The sequence below is a fragment of the Anastrepha ludens genome, chromosome 4 (genome assembly GCF_028408465.1).
Source record: "Anastrepha ludens isolate Willacy chromosome 4, idAnaLude1.1, whole genome shotgun sequence".
Classification (NCBI taxonomy): domain Eukaryota; kingdom Metazoa; phylum Arthropoda; class Insecta; order Diptera; family Tephritidae; genus Anastrepha; species Anastrepha ludens.
This window is the reverse complement of record NC_071500.1, coordinates 13,198,286-13,218,905: the sequence shown is the minus strand read 5'-3', so window position 1 is coordinate 13,218,905 and position 20,620 is coordinate 13,198,286. Positions and strand designations below refer to the sequence as shown.

Below are 20,620 nucleotides of genomic sequence, written 5' to 3'. Positions count from 1 at the left end.
GTTTGTCCCTTATATGGTGAAATGCCACGCTAGATACTGCTCTGTTGATTTCCAACTGGCATCTACGTATGTATGTATATGTTAATATACATAAGCATACGAATATACATTAGTATGGGTCGAGTTATAGCCCTGCAGTAAAAAGCCAAACTACTTATCAAATATTCTAGTCCATGAACTGGTATTTGATGGAAGAAGTCATACTAGCTCGAGAGTGAGTACAATTGTACCAATTGCATAATGGCCAAATAAAGTTGTATGCAAAATAAATTTTGTTCTATAAAATAACAAAGAAAACCCTTCGTTCTTTTTTTTTTTTGTTTAAAACTAGCTTTTTTCATCAACGTAATTTCCATCAAGAACAACGCAATCATTGCAGCGCCGCTCTAACGTTTCAATACCACTTTTGTAGAAAGATTTATGTTTTACCCCAAAATAGACCACAGTTCCAGCGATAACATCTTCATTCTAGCGTTATTTCTTATGGGTGAGCATTTTTCTAGGTCTGCGAACAGCCAATAGCCGATGGGAGCCAAATCTGGCGAATACGGTGGATGTGGGGGCAAGTCAGAAAACCATCGTTTTATTGTTGTTTCTGATGGTGCGGAGTTTCCCCAACACTTTTCTAAGCCATCGCATCGCTTGAACGTTATTTTTTCCCATCAAGAAGCAGTGTAAAATTAAAACACGATATTTTTTTTGATCCATTGCTTTGAAAATAACAAAGGTAGCGTCACTCTTAGCACAATAACTCACGAACTAATGAATGGAATATCATGAAACTTGAACAGCTGCCTTTTTAAGATTGCACAGTACTAATTGAAAAAGAGGTTATTGCAATTAAACTAGAGTCATCTATATGCTAGGCCCGGGACTTTTCAGCCCATGTGTTATAACAATAATAATAAATAAGAATTGATACACGCAATGAGGATTTCCGCGAAATCAATCAAATGACAAACTAAAAATGTTTAAATATCATAAAAAAAGGCAATGAATGCCAGAAATTTAAACTTCAATTTTATGAAATATGTACATATGTATGTAGTTTTTTTAATACAATCAGACGAACTACTTCAGCTGCAAAGCTTACCACAAGTGTGGTAGTTCGAAACTAGTAGTCCAATAATTCAATATCCTCCACGAATTCAATATCCTCCAAAACAAAGTTAATATTTGTAAAATTATATTATGATTTATTTCTATCATAATCCAAAGATACTCAAAAGAGTTTGCTCTTTGCGCTCCTTAGATTCAGTCTTTAAAGTATTTTTTGATACTTTTTTTATTTTTAAGGTTGGAAATTGATTTCGGGCTAGAGATAAGACTCGTCGAAATAAATAGTTTTGGTTCGCTGGGCGGCAGCCGTTGGTCGTAAAAAGTCCGAGTCATTCAGGTACGTAGAACTGGTTGTCATTTCATGGCTAATGGGCTCGGCATTTTTCTTTGAATCACTCCACCCTAATGCGATTACTTATACACATGTATTGCATCTACTTATATTTATATGGCTGTGTAAGTGAGCAAATCTGTATGGATTGTATGTGTGTATGTATCCGTGTATCCCATAAAGCAGGAACATTGTTAATAGTCACTGAACGGTATCAATTTATCAGTGTTCCGCACTCAGCAGCACTCAAACGTTTGTCCAGCAACGCGATCATTTCAATCTCAGCAACCGCTGCCAAAGCGTGTGTAAACAAATTGTCTGCCGTTTCAAATACAAGTACAAATTTCTTTACTGGCATACCAACATTCGTGTCAAATAAAAAAGCATTCGCAGATCAAAATAATGAAAGACTTCTCAACAATTGGTTCCCCGACTCAGAATTTGCTGGTTGGCGTGTGACAGTAAAAGCAGCAAAATATAGCAAGAACATAAAATCAACTGACTCTACATCAGCGAGAGGGAAGCTACTAGATGCTAAACTGCGGAATTACTGAATTCAAAATATAAACAAGAGTTGACCGCGTTCATAGTGCACCGATTCGGGACTTACGACCAAAGCGTTAATATCTACATTACGGCGCACTATGAGAGGTGAGTGACTAAAGAACATACACAAAAAATAAATTTTATTGTTTACAAAAAGTTCGGATCATATGTTTTCGTGATGGATAACTTTTGTTGGCTAAAATCTCTTCAGCACAAAATGAGGGGCTCTCTGGCGAAGAATTGTTACTTTGCTCTCTCAATTTTTGAGTGATAGATACTTTTTTGGCGCTAGTGAAGGCCTACTTGCAAAAGAGATCATTTTTACAACAATTAAATGAATATGAAAGTATATTTACCATGTCCACAAATAGTGCATGTGAAAATTCTCTGCTATACTATAATTTGTTGTAATCTACCATATCCTTTTTGATCAAAACCCACACAACAAATTGGAGGATGTACATATGTATGTATTTATAAGCCATCCTAAATGCATATATTAGCCGATTTCGGTTCGCCGTTCCATGTCTCTGGGAGAACAACAACAAAGTAAGCAAGCCGAATCGAGTTTGTTTGTAGCCGCTTAATTTGTAAACAAATTGTCTACATCAGTACTTGAAAGCATGGTGAAAAGATTTTTAGCGATGTGCTCTTTAACAGACCGTTATATGGCTCTGAGCGAATTCGACAGAATCAGCTGATGGGTTGGCGTCACTTGGGATGTGTTTACCAAAAAACAGTCTTATTGGACGAGTGTGTGAATACTTGTGAAATGCTCGTGTAGAATTCGACTGCCGAACTCCCAAGTGACGTGGACGCCGAAGTTCTCTTCAGAGTTTTCGTTTTCACCATAGTTAGAGAGCAAACCTTGTAAATTTATTATACTTGGCTGGAAAGTATGCCGATAGAACTTTTACTAATACTAATTATAACGGTACTATTGCGGACACTTTAGCGAAAAACCTTTCTGAGGGGTAAATAACAGCTTCAAAAGTGCCTTTTTGCGTGAGCAGGAACAACGAGGCCTAATCGATTACTGGAGAGCCCAATCGGGCATGCGGCAATCGAAAAGACTCATAGATCCAGAACGGATAAAGGCAGAAGCAATCCTTAACCTAAGCAGAAAGGACGTAAAACTTTACACTGAACTACTAACAGGACACTGTAAACTTAATAATCACATGAAAAAGATAGGTGCGATAGAAAACGATTCCTGTAGACTCTGCAAAGAGGCACAAGAAACAGCAGAACACGTTCTATGCGACTGTTCAGCAATGACACGAGGCAGACTAAATTACCTGGGAAGTGGGGCTATAGATCCAAATAGAAATTATTAGATCCTGATAGAAATTAAGCCTACAGCAGTTTTTTATTAACACCTAAAACTGTGTGAGTAGGATACATGGCTGCACAATAGATCTATTCAGGTCGCAGTGCACAAACAGGCAATCAATAATAATAATATAACAGCAGTATAATATAACAGTAATAAAAAGTTTGCGTGATAAATAAAAATGGAGAGATATGGTGGGTCAAAGCTCAATTTTACGCATTTTAAAAATGTTAATATTTCGAAAATCAATTAACTTTTTACAAAACCAAGTACATCATTGGAAAGTTAAATAAAATACCATTTTTGATGTGCATACATTTTTAGTTTGTGAATTTTTGAGAAAATACAGTTTTTATGAAATAATAAGAAGGAAGTGATGCAGAACGATTTGCCTAATTAAGATAACTTACATAAATTCTATCAATGTTTTATATGTCATTAAAAAGTATATTCATTTGAAATACAATAAGTCTACTTTGCTTTCAATTGCACTTCGAAAAAAAAAATTCATTAAACTATATTACGTTATGCTCAGGAACTAAGTTTTTGTTTTAGGAAATTAACTGTTTGTATGAAAATTCGCCGCAGCCGAATAAGTTGGTGCGTGACTAAAATTTGGAAGACGTAGATTCGCATCTCAGTGAAACACCAAAATGAAGAAAAAGTTTTTTCTAATAGCGGTCGCCCCTCGGCAGGCAATGGCAAACCCCCGAGTGTATTTCCGTGATGAAAAATCTCTTCATAAAAAATAACAGTGTGCAGTTCCAAGACGGCTTAAGCTTGTTGAATAAAATGAAGACACATATAGTACCACAAATAGGACTAGAAGTTTCGCCAAACACCTAACAGAAGTGTACGCGCCAGTTTTTTTTGTATCAATAGAGCCATTCAGCATCATCATCATTCATAGCGTAACAAGGCGCGTTGCATGAAAACTTCCTACACAATGCTGTTTAAAAGCGGTTCTCATCTTCAACTTTTGTTTCTTTGTTTAACGATTTTCCAATTGTTTGAGGTCGTTTTCTATTGCGTCTATCCATCGGTTCCTCGGTTTACCTTTGACCTTCACGCCCATTAACTTCCCTGTCATGGCTTTCTTCTCGGTACATTCAGCAGGCATACGGGTAACGTGAGCCTGCCATCTTATGCGCTGTGCTTTACGTAACAAATTGCACAGCTGCCTCGTTCTAAGTAAGATCGTAGTTTCGAGTTATACCGAGTTTTCTAAGTACTGTTGTCCATACTTATTGGGGCAAAAATATTTCACAAATATGTCTCTCCATGTTAGCAATCTGTGCGCGCTCAGCAAACTTCAAGAATCCACTCAGTAATCACCGAAAACTCCATCAAAATTGTTCGTAAATTTATCATTGATCACATTTTAACTAATCATTTGGGCTTACGAAAGGTCTATGCAGGTTTCATTCTGCACAAGTTAATTGCGGACCAAAAATTGCTCAGAATTCAACATTCGAAAGACCTCATTAAAGAGGCGAGAAAAGCCGAGAACTTCCTTTACAACATTGTAACTGGTGATGAAACGTGGTGTTTCCAACATGAACCTGAAACTAAGTGTCAAAGTGTCGAATAGAAGGCCCTAGACGTGCGACCACCCAAAAAATCGACTTTGGAGAAGTCAAAATTAAATTGATGCTCATTTGTTTTTACGATTCCAAGGGAATTGTCCACAAAGAGTTCGTGCGAATGGGCCAAACCGTCAACACAATTTTCTAACTTGGTGTTTTGAAGCGTTTGTTGCATCGCATTCGTCGAATTCGCCCTGAATAACGCAAAGGAGGAAGCTGGCGCTTATTGTATGAGAATACACCATCTCAACGATCCACTCTTGTGACCTGTTTTTTTGACTAGAAATCGCATTTTAACCAGCAATCACTCACCGTATTCACCTGATATGGCGCCCTGTGACTTCTACCTATTCGGAAAATTGCATTTGGCCATGAAAGGAAAAACTTTTGCGTTCGTAGAGGTCATCCCAAAAGCTTGTACCGACATCCTGAAGGGCATTACGGTCAATGACCGGAAACACTCCTTCGAAAAGCTTTCAGATCGCGACAAACCGTTTATCGAGGCCAGAGGGGTGTATTTTGAATAAATAAACTCGAAGTTATCAGAAGAAGTCATCCTCATAGCGGGTTTGAAACCCGTACACTACCGAATGGTAAGCACGCACCACCCATTCGGCTATTCCGGCCGTGCATTTGAATGTGCATAAAATCCACAATGCAAAGATAACTCGCAATCGCGCATATCAAAACTCTTGTCAAATATTTGAAAACCGATTAAGTTTGCAACGCGCCGGATGATGAGCTTTCCACACACTTTAATAGCATCACAGCCACCATTACTTCTTTCAAGCTCAGTGCCAGTATGCCACCGCTGCTAAGCAATCGCAGTGTTGACAACTTCATATCCTATTTCGAGCATGACCAGAAATATGTGAAACTATTCACGCAGCTGGAATCGCTTCCACGCGTTTTCTGGCGTCTAATCAGACTTATTTGTTGTATTCATTTGTTACGCGCTCTAATAATAAAACTTGTTCATTCTAATAAAGGTATACGTGCAAATGATCGATTGGCCATGTCATGCGGTGAGCTCTACGCCGTCATCTCGCGCACATCGCAGACTTCAGTCAAGTCAACGGCGATCACCAATGAAACGAATGAGCGGGCACCTTTGTTAAAGGACAGCAAAAGCTATGGTGGCACCTCAACGACGACAATCTGTAAGAGTAGAGCTGGTAGCAGCTATTGCAGCGATAACGATAGCCGCAATATCAAAGGAGACTATGATGACATCACTAGCTCGGGATCTAGGAAGCATCGCTTGGACTGCTGTGCATATATGAAAATTATGACATTTGTTTCGATTCTAGGTGGTTGTTGTGTTATTGCCACTTATCTCTTAATTGCTGAATGTAAGTTCTGAGACTATATAAAAAATAGTTACTTAATACATATTTTTATACAATTTAGTAATCTGTTTGAATTTCTTGCGTTAGGTCCGAGTTCATAAAGTTGAATCAAACGATTTGTTTTGCTTCAAACTGTATTTGTATGTGTGTATGCAAGTGTAGTGTGATCGTTAGGACTAACAACTACCTCAGATAGTTTAAAAATTTGATTTTAATTTAAATTATCCTAATTGCACATATACATAGTAAAGGGTTATCCATAAGGCAGCGGTGATGGTTGAAGCGCATGGGAAACGTCATTGGTGTTGCAGTTTCTTTGGCGGGTAATCATTTAGTAGAACTTGGTTACGTAGCTATTAAACCTGCTGCAGCATCGCAGTTCTCAGATACTCGTGCCCGTGGACGCTTAGGTAACTTAATCTCCTCATCAGACATTCAAAATATACAAGAAAGATGCTGACGAAACGAGTGCGAGGGTGCTGTCGGGAAATGTAATTTATAGCCTGCGTGTTATCTCAAATATGTAACGCTGACCTACATTAAACAATTCATGAACGTTTATCCTAAAGCGCTAAACTTCATCGAAGTCAGTGCGCGTTTAGCTGTGAAGTTTGTTATACAAGCGCACTAGCATACGGAATTTTCAATGATTTCGTTTAGGGTTGCATTCTAGACCTTCTTTTTTTCAAATGTGCTTCAGATTTTCTATGGGCTTGGGCGTGATTTGTTACTAGTGATATTGCCATGTCTTTGTCTAGGCAGCGGCACTTAATTTCGAATATAGATTTTAAAGCGGTCGCCGTAGCCGATGGATTTTGTGCCTGATTACCATTTAGTTGGTCTCCGAATCGATGCCCAAATAATAGAAGATATGTTTTCTTAATAACAGTCGCTTTTGGCGAGCGAGGTTTCATACCTCATTCTCCATGAAAGAGCTTCTTATAGAAATCATTTGGCGTTCCGAGGCGGTATAAAATATTATTATTATTCATTTATGGAATCGCAGCAAAACGAACACACCAAAATAATTTTACACAAATTCAGTGAAAATGGTCTAAGTTGTGTTCGATTATAAAATTACTATAGCTCTCATCAACCATCAAAATTAATAGCTAAAGCGGAAATTCTCTCCCAAAGAGAAGAAAAAACAAAAGAGTTAACAAACGGAAAATTTGTTATCACTTGCAAAAATCTGTAGAGGAGACCAACTAGTTGATTTTGTTTACAAATGTTTGTGCTGTCCAAAAAAATTAACATAATTTTAAATACTAAAGTTTTTTGTGGTTGAATTTTTCATCTTATCGCTTTTGACTATAAACGGAGAATTTTACATCGGTTCAAGTTTATAAAAAGTTCGGATCACATGTTTTCGTGATGGATAACTTTTGTTGGCTAAAATTTCTTCAGCACAAAATGAGCGACTCTCTTGCATCGAAATGTTACTTTGCTCTCTCAATTTCTAAGTGATGGATAATTTTTTGGCCTTAATGAACATAGCGAACATGTGTTGGACTAAATTTTTTTCCACATTTTCAAATTTTACTTTGTTCTTTTAATTTATCATAAAAATATAATCCATATTTTAATAAAAAATACTACAAAAAGAAACTAAAAAAAATATACCAAGTTAGGTTAATTTAAGTAGTGCTGGCTGACCTGCAAAAAATATCTCACTTAGATCCCTAGGATCCATTTTGTTGCAAATGCTATGTATTTGGAGTCGAATTATTATTTCAATAATAAAGAGTTTTCCAATAGAGGTGTTAGAGAGGTAAAATATCAATGGTTTCGTTGCTTGTGTGGCACGTAGCGCCGTTTTGTTGAAAACAATCAATACAATCCGATTCCAGCCATAAAAAATCGTTAATCATCTCTCGATAACGCAATCCATTCACCGTAACTATTCCTCCAGCTTCATTTTCGCTTGCAACAATAACACTTGGATTTTCTGAGCCTCAGATCCGACAAATTTGCTTGTTGACGAAGCCGCCGAGGTGGAAATGGACCTTATCACTCAAGATGATTTTTCGATGGAATTCCGAATCATTTTCATGCATTTCAACGCCCCAAACAGCAAAGACACGACGTTGTTGATGATCGGCCGGCTTGAGTTCTTGTATTAACTGGACTTTATAAGCCTTAAGACCCAAATCTTTATGCAAAATCCGGTGTAATGACGTTTGTGGAATGCCTAATTCCAAAGAACAACGAGGAATGGACAAACCTGGGTTTTCTTCAACACTTTCGTCTACAACAGCAATATTTTCGGCTGTTCTTGAGTGACGTGCACGGGTTTTATTCTTCACATCACTAACTTGACCCAACAGCTCGAATTTTTTCACCAATTTCTGTATTGCAGTCCGACAAGGTGCTTTACGATGACCCAAAAATGTTCGAGTTTTACAAACCGCCTCTGCCAAATTTTCACCATTTTTATGGTGAATTTCAATACGTTGTTTAAGCGTTTATCGCTCCATTTTTATTAATGGCGTAGTTTCTACTTGTCAAATATCAAAAAATTACAGTTTCAAAAGTGGCATCTACCGAAATAGCGGGCTATTCAAAATAACACCTGTTATTGGAAAACCCTATATTTAATATACTTCAAGAATGAAAAATATGCTGATCCTGCACATTTGTGGAGTCCTATAGGGAGTGGCAAAGTAAGTGTTCCAAAGTACCCCTTGCATTCGCTTCGTTACATGTGTTACACGCATCGCTCTGGACTAGTCCCATTTTGACTGCGCGATTTGGGTGAGACAGTGTGTCGTCAGTACTCCAAAATTTTGCAGTCTTCCCTAAAATAAAGTTTGCAGTTTTCGTGCTCCAAGTCTTTGGCATAATTTCGTATGAGATTGAGTGTTCCCATATCGACTGCGCTTTCAAAGTTAGTTCCTTATTTAGTTCCGTTTTCCGAAAGGATAGTGATGGGTATATGTCTGACGTGCTCAATGTCGGCAAGCGAATACCTGCCTTAGCGAGCTCATCAGCTCTCTCATTTCCTACTACTCCTTTATGTCCTGGTATCCAGTAAATAATGACCTACCCATTTCCGCAGAGCTCATCCATTTTGAATCTGCACTGTTGAACACATTTCGAGTAAGTGCAAGAAGCTATAATTGCTTTCATAACCGCTTGACTATCAATGAAAATGTTTGTTCGAGTGTTAAGAGGAAGTTAATTCCAGAGCTAATTCCGTTGCTTTTGTTGGGTCATAGATTTCAGCTTGAAATATACTACATACAGTGTTTAGATAGTCTGAAAGACGTTTGGAGATCAAATTGTGGACAAAAATAACCCAAGTTTTATGAAAATTTCAAAATCGTATTTTTTAAAATTGTTGCAGTTTGTAGCTCTTTCAATTTTTATGCAATACGATGGGCCTTTGAAGTGGCTGCAATTAATAGTTTAGAACTTAAGACGTATTTCCCTGAGGCAATTCTGCCATCCCTTTCGTCCATAAGGTGAAGAAGTCAGTCAAGAATTGAATGACAATTTAACAATCTTAACCCTCTTCTTCCCTCCCTTCTCCTTTCCCTTGTATGGTATCACAGCGGACGAATTTAGAATATTTGTCCAATGGAAGGGCAGCCATTTAACCCAACCTAACCTAACAACCTTCACAGAAAATAAGCAAGAAAATTAAAATGTAAACATTCACCTGCCCCTTTGCAATTAGTCGCCTTGAAGGTTATGATTTTTGTTTATTTAAAGTAAATACAACTGAAGATATTAATTAAGGGATTAACATCGTATGTTATTATCTGCCCTGTTCCATTACTAAACTTTCTACCTTAAACAATTATTTTTTCCTTCACAGCGCGGTCGCCTACTGTAGAATTCTCGTTGGATCTGGTACATCGTGACTTATGGAGTAATGTTTCCACACCAATCGCAGACTCTCTAAACTATTATGACGTGGAAAATATTGTGATAATGCAGACTGGTGGCTTAAGTTGTGTCGAATTTCAAAAATGCTTACAAACTCTGCGTGAACTTCAAAGAGAGGTTTGTACAATATAAAGGGTGGTTAAGTTTCAAGGGCCGGTGTTGATTTTGAATAAAATACAATTTTTTTAGGGAAATTATTTTCATTTTTCTTTATTATGATAATATTGGTATGGCTCAATTACGTATGGAACAAAATATCGGCTAAATGGCCGCCGCGGTCTCGGCGGCACACCTCCATCCGATGGTCCAAATTTTCGATGACGCTGAGGCATAATTGGGGTTCTATGCCGTTAATGTGCCAAATTATCTCGTCCTTTAGCTCTAGAATTGTTGCTGGCTTATCGACGTGCACCTTTTATTTCAAATAACCCCAAAGAAAGAAGTCCAACGGTGTCAAATCACATGATCTTGGCGGCCAATTGACATCGCCGTGACGTGAGATTATTCGGCCATCAAATTTTTCGCGCAACAGAGCCATTGTTTCGTTAGCTGTGTGACAAGTGGCACCGTCCTGTTGAAACCACATATCGTCCACGTCCATATCCTCCAATTCGAGCCATAAAAAGTTCGTTATCATCTCACGATACCGAACATTATTCACAGTAACTACCTGACCGGCCTCATTTTGGAAAAAATACGGCCCAATGATGCCGCCGACTCATAAACCGCACCAAACAGTCACTCTTTGTGGGTGCATTGGTTTTTCGGCAATCACTCTTGGATTATCATTCGCCCAAATGCGGCAATTCTGCTTATTGACGAATCCACTGAGGTGAAAATGTGCCTCATCACTGAATGTGAAGTGCGCGATATGCATTTTGATTTGAACGCCCGTTTTCATAATAAGCCTGAATAACTTTAACGCGTTGCTCGATTGTGTGTCTTTCCATGGTTCAAATTGAGTTAGTCTGAAATTGAAAAATGTCAAATGAAATATAGAAAAAAGCTTGACGTTTAGGTGTGGTTCACATTCAACTTCGGATTAATTCCTTTAACATTTAAATATAAACAGGCTGCAAACGGTATTTGAGGACAACTGGAGAGTAAAACTAATTCGCTTTTGTTTTGAACAAAATTTAATGAAACTTCACGCGTTTTTTACACAATATTCACTTATAATATATCTATAAAATTATTAATTGAAACTTCCTATTAGCTGCAACAACCTTCTCTATCCGAGTCTGACATCGAATGCTCGCCCGAATCAAATGCTATGACGGTATTAATTGACCATAACGGTATTAGTTGCAGCCTTCAGTGAAGAAATGGTGTTATGAGTATGCTTATTGGTTTCACGCTCATCTACGCTCTGTACGTAGTAATTTAGGGGATTAAGGTCTAGGGAGTTAAGCGGCTATAAATTCGGTGTTATGTAGTCATGGACATTTTCAGCCATCCAATTTTGTTCCGCCAACGCTTTGTGTGAAGGAGCAGAGTATTGCTGAAAGATGTAAGGAGTATCAATGCGCACACTAGCAAGCTAGGGTTTCCCTACTGTCTCCAAAACCTGGATATATGTAACAGAGTTCACTCAAAACCCTTAAGTGTAAAGTGTAGTGGCATGACCAGTGCTTTGTTGCTCACAACACCTAAAACCATAACAGTGGCTGGAAACTTCCTCTGCATGACAGCAGGAACCTCTGCAGGATAGCAACATAGCCATCTATCAATTCTGCAGTTGCTCTTTTAGTCTTGGTCAAAATTTTTTTCGTCAGAAAAAAATCATAACATCTCAGGCGCTTCAGGATGTTTAACTTTGTTTTGAAGGCGTTTTGATGTTGTTGTTCATGGACAATTCGACAAATAAGATCATCAGAAACACTAAGCTGTGTCAGAACGTTGCTCACAGCTTTTACGTTTCGCAATAGATTCTGAATCGCCGCCTGACGCTTCCAATTCACCGCGAACCTGATAAACGAATGAACGAACGCACTTAAGAAAATTAGAGATTTCCCAATCGGTGTGATTTTCACATATAGCGACAAAACCTGTCCGTCTCAGGCGGCGTGACTGCCATTCGGAAGTGCATATGTTGGAATATCCGTGCATGAACATCCGGTAATAGAAAAAAATTGTCTAATGGCGTTCACCCCTCGGCAGGCAATGTATTGTATTTCTGCCATGAAATGTTCCTCATAAAAAACTATTTGCCGTTTGGGGCTGACTTAAAACTGTAGGTCCCTCCATATGTGGAACGACATCAAGACGCACACCACAAATGGAAGGACAAGCGCGGCCAAACACCTAAAAGAAGTATACGCGCCGATTATTTATTATCAACTTCATTTCTTGAGTTAAGTTGTAGTCCTCCACGCCTTAGACTGAAAAAGAGCAAAAAAACAAAATAATGGTTTCGGAAATTTATAGCCACATGCATGTCCTCAAATACCGTATGCCCGTATACACCCTGTACATGCACTTACATATGTATATACAGTGACCGACGTAACTATGCATACCCTACCTAAGGGAAAATTCAAACACAAATATTTTTTTCTATTATATCATTCAAATTTCGATTAACTTATTAATTTTTTTATAATATAGTAACATTATAAAAACACAAATCAAAATATTTCAATTCCAAAAACAAAATAATATTTTCATATTTTTTTTATAAATGCCCAGAAAATTGTAGCGCCAAAATTTGCGTACCCTTGTACCCTACTAGTAATAGTAAAAGTAATAACGTTATGCAAGTGACTCAATACTTAGTAATGCCACCTTTTGTGTTAATTACAGCCAAAAGGCGGCGTGGCATACTGTGAACTAATCTCTTAAGAAGCTCTTCAGGTATTTTATTCCAGGTATCTTGCAGTTTCTGAAAAAATTCTACTTTCTTTCAGCGGCAACTTGATTGATCGATTTTTTCGTCTAAATATTGCCATAAGTGCTCGATAGGATTTAAGTCGGGGCTTTGAGCGGGCCATTCTAAGAGCTCTATTGAGTTTTATCTAAAGTATTTCTTTGCTAGGCGACTGGTATGTTTGGGGTTGTTGTCTTGTTGATAGATGAAATTGTGTCCAAGACCCATTCTTCGTGCCGAGGGCTCTAGGAATGTGCTTAGCATATTGACGTAGGACTCCCCAGTCATTTTTCCTTCAATATGTACCAGATCTGCTATACCACTATAGGAAAAACAGCCCTAGATAAGCACACTTCTCTCGCCAAACTTAATTGTGCTTTGCACTCACTTTGATTGGAGCCTCTCATTACTTTTTCGCCACACTTTTTCTCTTCTTTTTGTATTTTTAAATTCAAACTTACTCTCCTCGCTCCATATAACCCTCTTCCAGAAACTCAATGGCATATTGAAGTACTTTTTGGCAAATGCTAATCGCGCTTTCATGTTTTTATTGCTGATCAAAGGTTTCCTGATCTTGTAATGACTAGAAAACCCCTTTTCACGAGTTCTCCGCTGAATTGTTCGCTGGCTTACATTAATTTGAAGACTTTCTTAGATAAACCTTGCCGAAGTTGTCGGGTCTTTCTTAATTTCCCTTACTATTTGCGTGTCATCGCAAAAATTAGTTACCCTTGGCTGACCTGTTCTTGGAGCGCTCGCAAAGCCGCCATTTTTTTTTTAACTCTTTTTAAACCCTCTGGATTTTTGACTTGCATCTATTATATTTTTTAGCAATTTTGCCACACCCCATTCCATTTTTGTGGTCCTTAACAATTAGCTTTCTTAAATCAATGCTTATTTCCTTCGACTTAGGCATTATAATATGTTAAAGGTATATTTGTTTTAAAATACAAGGTAAAATAAACACCAAAAGATTGTTTCCATTACCTTTTCACTACGAATTTGGGAAATATTTAAAACGAAGGACAACACACGCGGATGCAACTGAGACGCAATTAGTGAAAATTATTCTGCCATGCGAAAAGATAACGGCGCTGGTTTGCTAGCTCACACTTAGAAATATAATGTGTACAATCTTAAATTCGAGGAGCAGCTTACGGACTTATTTCCATAACAAAATATTTCTTCAAGGGGTATTCATAGTTATGTCGGCCACTGTATATACATATGTAAGTGCATGTGCAGGGTGTATACGGGCATACGGTATTTGAGGACTTGCATGTGGCTATAACTTTCTGTTTATTTATTACAGTACCAAGAAAAACAAGGTATTATACAGGAGCTTCCATTTAACTTTCTGATCGGCGGAGATCGGCAAACTTATGAAGCACGCGGTTGGAATTATGAAAGTGGTCTGCCTTTGGTGCAACAGAATGCCTCGTTGGTTATCGCCTTCATAGGTATGTTTTCGAAAAAAGTCACTTTTGATAACTTACAAAACAACAAAAGAAAAATTGCAACTAAATCCTTTTTCTCAAATGCCATTCAATTAGGCAACTACACAATTTTGGCGCCCAGTTCGCTGCAGTTACGGTCTGCTGTTTCGCTTATTGCCGAGTCAGTGCGCCGAAAGAAACTCCAAAGCCAATATAAAATTTTCGGTCTGCGAAATTTGACAAACGGCCAAAATGATGGAAAGGCGCTCTTTGGTGCTATTGGTCAGTGGCAGCAGTTTGCAGGACTGATCTGACTATGATCTCTACTAGTAGGTGTAATCGATGTCCGAATGTATCTAAATGTGCTTTTAGTTTTAATAGATTTGATTCTCAGCTGACATTTTGCGCTTCAACGCAAGCTCGAAAAACGAATTTAAATCGAAAATGTGTTAGTATTTTAAGAAATAAGGAAATCATTTATTTAGCTGTTGCGCAGTTACATAAAACAACAAAGCGCTTAATTATAGATATATTTATAAGTATAGTTCATGTACACATATACGTGTGTATGTGGGGTAAACGAGAATGTGTATGTGTGTATTTAATATACATTTGCTTTCTATGCGTAGTATGTAAGTATATATACTCGTATATGTAATACTAAATATGTGATACAAAGCGTACAATTTATGCCTCTCGGCGCTATTATTCCATAATGTACTCTACTAATCGCAAGCTAAATAGATGAAATTATTATTTTACAAAATATAAGACTTATTTTAAGTAATGTAAATTAACACATCACGCACATCAACACAGCACCTGTGAGCTTAACTCATTCAAATTCATTCCTCTTCCTCGCCTGTACAACGTTCAGACGACTTAATCCTAATCCTAATCGAAATCCAGTTTACGAAAGCTACCCTCAATCGACTCGATCTGCGTCACAAATTTCATTCCATTGTTGGTTTTGTCCGCGTTGAAACTACTTTTCCGCAATATGCCACGATCACTCAAGAGCGCTATCTTGTCTAGGTTGAGTATCTCCTCGCGCTTAGCGACCAATTCGTCCTTCCACAATTCGACCATCGCCTTCAAGGGCATTTGACCGCCCAGTTCCTGTGGCAGGCAAGCCGGATCGACATGCTTCGCCAGTTCTTTGTCGTGTGTGTAAAGTGCGAGGCGATTGCGTATTTTCGAGCTGACATGCCCCTTCACGAAATCGATCAGCCATTTCAGTGTCGCCGGCACATTCACCAAATGTATCTCCTTGTGACGCAACGGTAGCGATTGTTCGCTCCACTTGAAAACGCGTGCAAATTCTGTCGGATTCCAATTCGTCACATGCGATGTGGTGACACCGGCAAAGTCGCCGACATGTATAAGTCCACAGATCTGTGTGGCTTGGTCCTCCATTAGGCACTCGTAGGTGAGAAAATGTGCACGCGCCTGATCACTGCTGCTGTATATCTTTGGATTGAAGCCTTTGGCGTTAATTATCACCACACGACGTCCGTTCTTGTCACGTTTGGGTGAGACAAAAATGTAGCCGCTGTTTATTATGTCGTTCAACTTTGGCTCCAGAAAGTCCAACTGTGTGCTCATGTGGGGAAAAGTGCGTCGCACATTCAAGTACTTAAGTAGTGTCTGCTGAGCCATGGGCACACTATACTTTTTACAACGCAGGAAACGCAGTAGGAACTGTTCGTCGAGGCGGACATCACGCAAATCTTCATGCTTCAGTATCCAATTACGCAGTTGTTCCAGACTTTGCTCGCGTGTACATTTGTCTTCGCGCAATTCACGTTTTGCAATTTTCAAAATGTGTTCCGACATTTCTGAATTGGCTAGTTGCTCTTTGGTTTGCTTCATAATAACAGATTTGGGCACCTCTGTGGATTTCTTTTATTGGAGAGAAGTGAATGGTTCGCCGCTGAAATTAAATTTAGATACAAAGATTTAAAAAGCTGTCATAGATCAACGTAAATAAATAAAAACTGAGACATTTTTTGTCTAATTTGTTAGTTTTATTATTGTAACGATCCTGGATAAATAGATTAGGTATGTTCATGTAAAAATCATCCAGTAGCTTGCCACTAACTTCATTTCCGAGAATTCTGTCTCAAAGAGAAAATATCAAAAAAAAAGTACATGAACGCAAAACCAATAACAATTTGCAAGTTTTACGAGCAGCTGATTAAATTGTGGGCAGGAAAAATCACAAAAAATAAAAATGTTTCACTTGAGCTACCTCATATTAAATTAAAAAAATATATCATGCAAATAAAATGCAAACTAACGAGCTTCGGAATCACATGATTTCATTTTGTCGACAATAATTTGTTCTATTTCATCATCGCCGTCAATTGCAATTCCCAAACTTTGATTCATGTTTATTTTTACTTTGCGGTCAGCTGTTTTTCTGACTTGCAAATTCTTACTAGTAAAAATTTATCCAGTAGAAACTTGCAACTTCCCCTCATATTTAAATGTCTTTTGCTCTCTCACTCTCCCCTATTTTGCAAGTTTTTTGGATACACGAACACCAAAATATGATAATTTTTAAGAATTTTTACAAATCATTTGCTTCATAAACAGTCCTATTAACTCAAATTTTTTCTTCAGCAATTCATTTTAAACTATTAGTATCGGCCAGTAGCTCAAATCGGTCAAGTAATCAAAACGATTAGTATTATTTATTTATTTACAGGAAATATAATTTTAACGATTATATTACAGAATTAAGGCAACTACCAGCAAAGGCTGACGACTTGAACTGATAAGTAAACTGAATTGATTATTTGTTTTTTACATATCATACATATGTCAATAAGTCAATATGTATGTACTATGATGTTCAATAAGTTTTGCGATTCCAACAAGATTCCAATTGATGAATTCCATACCATTAGTAAAAATTGATTTATTAAAACAAAAATGCATAAGAAATAAACTAAACCTAAACAAAAAAAGTTTAATAAGGTCACATATTCTCAATCGGAAGAGCAGAGTCCAGATCAAAACCTTGGTTTCATTTTGACGATCTCCTCATCGAAGGGGGGTTCAATTAGAATTAGTAAATCCAACATGAAATTGAGATGTACGACTAAGGTAATGGAAGGGGGCATTGACAAGAATACGTTCTAAAAGAAAAGGCCACAAACCCACTACTTTTAATAAACAACAGAACTGAAAGAAAATAAACTGAGCAAAGAGCTTCTATTGAGCAAAGTTTTCAAATTTATAAATTTGAACAACGCGCAGTTGCTTAATGAGAAAACAGAAAAAAAAATTAAAAACATTTATCTAATACCCGCTAGAGCGCACATTACGAGTCAGTAAAAGGAGTCAAAGAAAACGTAGAGGCAATAGTCAATGTTCTCAAAAATTTACAAGATCCTTCATAAGCAAATTTAGAGACAAGATCAGGAGCAAGCTTGCTACTGCCTGCGATTTTCGATTTGCGATTTTACCTTTTTGACCCAAAAATGACTCTGGATATAGGACTTATCAGAATAAAAGCCCTGGATGAGTATTTAGTGACCCAACGAAGCGCAATTGTAGAAAATGTTGTAATTTTTGGCACTAAAAAATGCAAAGATATGAATATTAACATCGAAAGACGAGGAAGAAGGAAGGTAAAAAAAAACTATGGCAGTTCACCCGCCTCAGCTCGTGATGCTGAATTATCGATTCAAGATGAAATACGGCGATCAATGTTTGAATGCATAGACCGATTTATACAGGAATTGTCGCAACGGTACACGGCTATCAAACAAATAAGCAATATTTTTCAAATAATTGAAACAAAGTTCATGATGGAAGCTCTGGATGTTGTACTGAATAATCTGAACAATGAATTTGGCAAAGAGCAGGTTTTACAGTTTTTACAGAGCAGAAATAAATAGATACCGCAGGCACATCTGTGCTGCCGATAAGTGCGGACGTTGCATCTACATGGACAGCCCAAAAAGTCCTACAATTCATAATAACATGAGATATTACTGAATTCTTGCCCTGCATATCGCTTATACTTCAGTATTTCTTAACCATTTGCATTTCAAATGCATCATGCCAGCGAAGTTTTTCTAAACTGAAACTAATTAAAAATTACCTTCGATCTACAATGAATCAAGAGCGAGCAATCGTCAATATGTCTGTGCTTTCGATTGAAAGAAAAGTTTGAAAAGAAATTGAATTCTCTGCAGTTATTGAAGAGTTCAGTAAAATGAAGACACGAAAACATAAAATTTAATATAATATATATAATAGGACTATCAATAAGTTCGTGCGGTTTTTTTTCGAAATTTGAAACTTTATTGACGTAAAATGGTTACAAATTTAATATTCAAAATATTGTCCATCGCTTACTACTACTTTTTCCCATCTTTCTGGCAATTCACGGATTCCCTTTGTGAAAAATTCGGTCGGTTTTGCCGCAATCCACGAATCGATCCATTTTTTGACTTCATCGTAATTACGGAAGTGCTGGTCAGCCAGGCCATGTTGCATCGATCGGAAGAGATAGTAATCGGATGGCGCAAGGTCTGGACTATACGGCGGGTGGGGTAGGACATCCCATTTGAGCGTTTCTAAGTATGTTTTGACCACTTGTGCAACATGTGGCCGAGCATTGTCATGTTGCAAAATAACTTTGTCGTGTCTATCGGCGTATTGCGGCCGTTTTTCTCGCAGTGCTCGGCTCAAACGCATCAATTGTCGTCGGTAGACATCCCCCGTAATCGTTTCATTCGGTTTCAGTAGCTCATAATACACAACACCCAGCTGGTCCCACCAGATACACAGCATAACCTTCAGGCCATGAATATTCTGCGCCGACGTCGATGTTGAAGCATGGCCAGGGTATCCATACGTTGCCCGACGTTTTGGATTGTCGTAATGGACCCACTTTTCATCGCCAGTCACAATTCGATGCAAAAAACCCTTTCTTTTGTGCCGTTGAAGCAGTTGTTCGCATGCCATAAAACGGCGTTCAACGTCTCTTGGCTTCAATTCATACGGCACCCAATGGCCTACCTTTCGGATCATTCCCATGGCTTTTAAACGTTTGGAAATGGTTGATTGATCAACTCCCAAAGTTTTTGCAACCTCTTCTTGCGTTTGAGCCGGATCTTGATCGAGCAATTCCTCCAATTCGGTATCCATGAACTTTGGCGGCGCACCCTCGCGTTCTTCGTCTTCCAAGCCAAAATCACCACTTTTAAAGCGTGCAAACCACTTCTGGCACGTTCGCTCAGATAGAGCATGCTCACCATAAACTTCCACCAAGATACGATGACTTTCGGCTGCTTTTTTCTTCATATTAAAATAATGAAGAAGAATTCCCCGCAAAAACACATTATTTGGCACGAAATTCGACATTTTCAAGTGTGGTAAAAATATTGTTGTTTACGCTTCAAATAAAAAACTTATACTGACGTTTGTGCCTTACGACAGTAGCTCTCCAATGAATGTTTGGAAATGTGGATCGATGGAATAATAATCAAGTTACGCCATCTGTTGTAAAACCGCACGAACTTATTGATAGTCCTATTATATGTATGTCTTATGCCTTCATATTTACATTCTTACATACTTGCATATCATAAAATATATAGTATGTAAATAAATGTATTATTTCTTAATTCTGTGGCATGTTTTTTAAAAAATTATACTTACTTATTTTATTATTCCAACTGTTTATTAAAGTCTAATTCAAACTCGAGCGTCAATTATAAGATCTGAATCAAGTAAACGGAATTATGTAAAAATACTCAGGCAGACATATTTGAAATTAATCAAAATCTTTTTGCACTAAGAAGAGCCTCAATCAATTATGCCGCCCTGGGCCTCTGACTAGATTAGTCCGCCACTGGGCCCGGGACTTCTCAGCCCATGTGTTAATTTGAAAATTTTTATATTTAAATTTTATTATCGAAATAAATATTTATGTATTTCGTTGGTGTATTCAGAGATTTTTGTTTTTAATAAAATCAATAATATTCTGAACGCATTATTTGTGAGGGGTACGTAAACTTTTCTGTGTGACTGTATGTTTGTGCTCATGAAAATGCTTAAAGTACTTGAAATTTCAGACGGTAGAAGTCAAAAACGAAAGACTCAAAAACCAAACGGCCATGTCAAACAACTTTAAGTAACCAATATTTTTTAAAGATAACTTCAATTGTTTACTAACATACAGTAAAACTACTGACACATTGTC

At 37.7% G+C, this 20,620-nt stretch overlaps 2 protein-coding genes across 2 annotated transcripts; one reads left to right on the top strand and one right to left on the bottom strand.

Annotated features, from left to right (window-relative positions):
- Positions 1-1,625: 1,625 nt before the first annotated feature.
- On the top strand, positions 1,626-16,211 carry LOC128860044 (peptidoglycan-recognition protein SD). Its single transcript, XM_054097269.1, has 5 exons — positions 1,626-2,041; positions 5,845-6,207; positions 10,025-10,212; positions 14,274-14,421; positions 14,515-16,211. Exons 1-5 carry the CDS (start codon positions 2,035-2,037, stop codon positions 14,709-14,711), a joined length of 903 nt encoding a protein of 300 aa, XP_053953244.1. The 5' UTR covers positions 1,626-2,034; the 3' UTR covers positions 14,712-16,211.
- LOC128860043 (alpha-tocopherol transfer protein-like) lies at positions 15,280-16,269 on the bottom strand. Its single transcript, XM_054097268.1, has one exon. The coding sequence runs from the start codon at positions 16,267-16,269 to the stop codon at positions 15,292-15,294; it is 978 nt and encodes a 325-aa protein (XP_053953243.1). The 3' UTR covers positions 15,280-15,291.
- Positions 16,270-20,620: the final 4,351 nt, after the last annotated feature.